The following is a 1,782-nucleotide window of genomic DNA, read 5'->3' as shown; positions in this document are numbered from 1 at the left end:
AAGCTGTGGGGAGGCTGAGCCAATAGCATCACAGTTTGAGGACCAGGCTGGCCTACATAACAAAACCCTACTGAAAACAAAAAGGAAGAAGAGGAAAAAAGGAAGAAAAAGAAAAATGATCCAGGTGCAGAGGCTCATCTCATCCATGCCCGTGATCCTCGTAGGGGAACAGCAAATTCAAGACCAGTGTGGGCTACAGAGTGAGTTCTAGCCTGGGGTAAAGAGGGAGGCCACATCTCAAAACCCCAAAACTTACGAGAGAGAGAAGGAAACTTTTCTACTACAGTACTATATAGATTTGGGAATAAAGACAGATGGCCTATTCCCCTTTTAAACAAACATATATATAAATAAATAATATATATGACAGGAAATCAGTCTATACATTATCCATTGTTATAAAATGTAATAAAAAATATATATACAGCTTTCTTTTTTTCTTTCTTTTTGGTTTTTCAAGAGAGGGTTTCTTGTGTGGCCCTGGCTGTCCTGGAACTTGATATGTAGACCACGTTGGTCTTGAACTCAGAACTCGAAGATCTGCCTGCCTCTGCCTCCTAAGTGCTAGGATTCATGGCCCGTGCCACCGTCTGGCTGTTGAGTTTTATTTCTGTAAGCATAGAAACAGAATGAATGCCACATAAACTAAGACCTACTAGGGTCCTGCCCTGATGAGATACTAGTGTTTCAGTCTCTGAAATGGTCTCTTCAGGTCCAAGAGGATGTGAATCTTCCTCTAGCTCCAACATTCCATCAGAGAAGCTAAGCACAGAACTCTGGAAGAACAAAAATGTCCAGAATGGGTTGGAAGTTCCCCTGCTAAAGTTCTTCTCCAGCTCTGTGTGCCACGAGACACCAAGAAACTGCCAAGGATATTCTCTGGCAAAGGGGCAGGACATCTCTCTCCAGGCTGTCTGTTCACTCAACCATAGCTTAGTTTCTCAGGCAGCCAGGGGTTAATCATAAAGACTCCAGGAATCCTTGCTGAGCCTGGCTATCTGCAGGGTTCCAAGTATCCGCTCAAAAGGCAAGACCCAAAGAATCACAGAGCTCCCTGCCTTAATCCCAAAGCATGTTATCTCCCCAAATTCCTCTGCCAGGATGGGTGGAGTAGGGTAGGGTCTCCAGTCTAGAAACAAACTCAATTCTTGATGAGCCCGGAGTCCTCTCGAATACCTGTGACTTCGGCTATCTGGTTTGTGTAAAAAGGGAGGTGGGATGGGGGTAGGGGAAAACACAAGTAGCCAAAGTGATAAAATAATCTTGTGGGGAATGAGCCTAGGGACAAGGTGTGGGATGACACACTGTCCCCAAGAACATCGGCACATCAGCAGACAGTCAAACTAACTTCATTTCACAAGACACAAACTCGCAAAGTTGACTGTTCTTATTCCACCGGCCGTCTCCGGCCTCACAAACCCTGGATCTAAAGTCCTTCAACTCCAGAACCAGGTGCGAAAAGGCAGGGAAAGAAGGGGCAGAAGCTGAGGCGCTGAAGGGGGAGAGAGGAATCTCGTTCCCCTCTTAAAGGAGAATGCTTAAACCAAGGGCACTCCCGGACCCTCGGAAAAGAAGGAGCAAGATTCCCCAAAAGCATTTTCCTACCTTCTTGTTGTTCTTGTTATACCCAAAAGTCGAAATCCCAGGCCTGGAAGTCACTGATAGCAGCATGTTTTCTTTACTGTTAGAGAACTAAGAGAAAGGAAAGAAGGAAAGGGAGGAGGTGGAGAGGGAGGGAGGAGGGGGGAAAAGGAGAGGGTGAGAGGAAGGGAGGGAAAGAGG

At 46.1% G+C, this 1,782-nt stretch overlaps 1 protein-coding gene across 5 annotated transcripts in view; it reads right to left on the bottom strand.

Moving 5' to 3' along the window:
* Rbms2 (RNA binding motif single stranded interacting protein 2) overlaps nucleotides 1–1,782 on the bottom strand; it is a 66,157-nt gene that overhangs the window by 48,839 nt on the left and 15,536 nt on the right. For 2 of the 5 annotated variants that reach the window (XR_003376724.1, XM_005371205.3), the window contains exon 1: nucleotides 1,606–1,732. The exons of the other annotated variants lie outside the window; for them this stretch is intronic. Coding sequence is in view for 1 of the 2 variants with exons in the window: in XM_005371205.3 (XP_005371262.1) it covers nucleotides 1,606–1,671 (66 nt within the window). In the remaining variant the exon portion in view is untranslated. Of the gene's footprint in view, nucleotides 1–1,605; nucleotides 1,733–1,782 lie in introns of those variants that run through there. 5 annotated transcript variants of the gene reach the window in all.

Source organism: Microtus ochrogaster, unplaced genomic scaffold, assembly GCF_000317375.1.
Source record: "Microtus ochrogaster isolate Prairie Vole_2 unplaced genomic scaffold, MicOch1.0 UNK99, whole genome shotgun sequence".
NCBI lineage: Eukaryota > Metazoa > Chordata > Mammalia > Rodentia > Cricetidae > Microtus > Microtus ochrogaster.
This window is presented reverse-complemented; position numbering and strand designations above follow the sequence as displayed.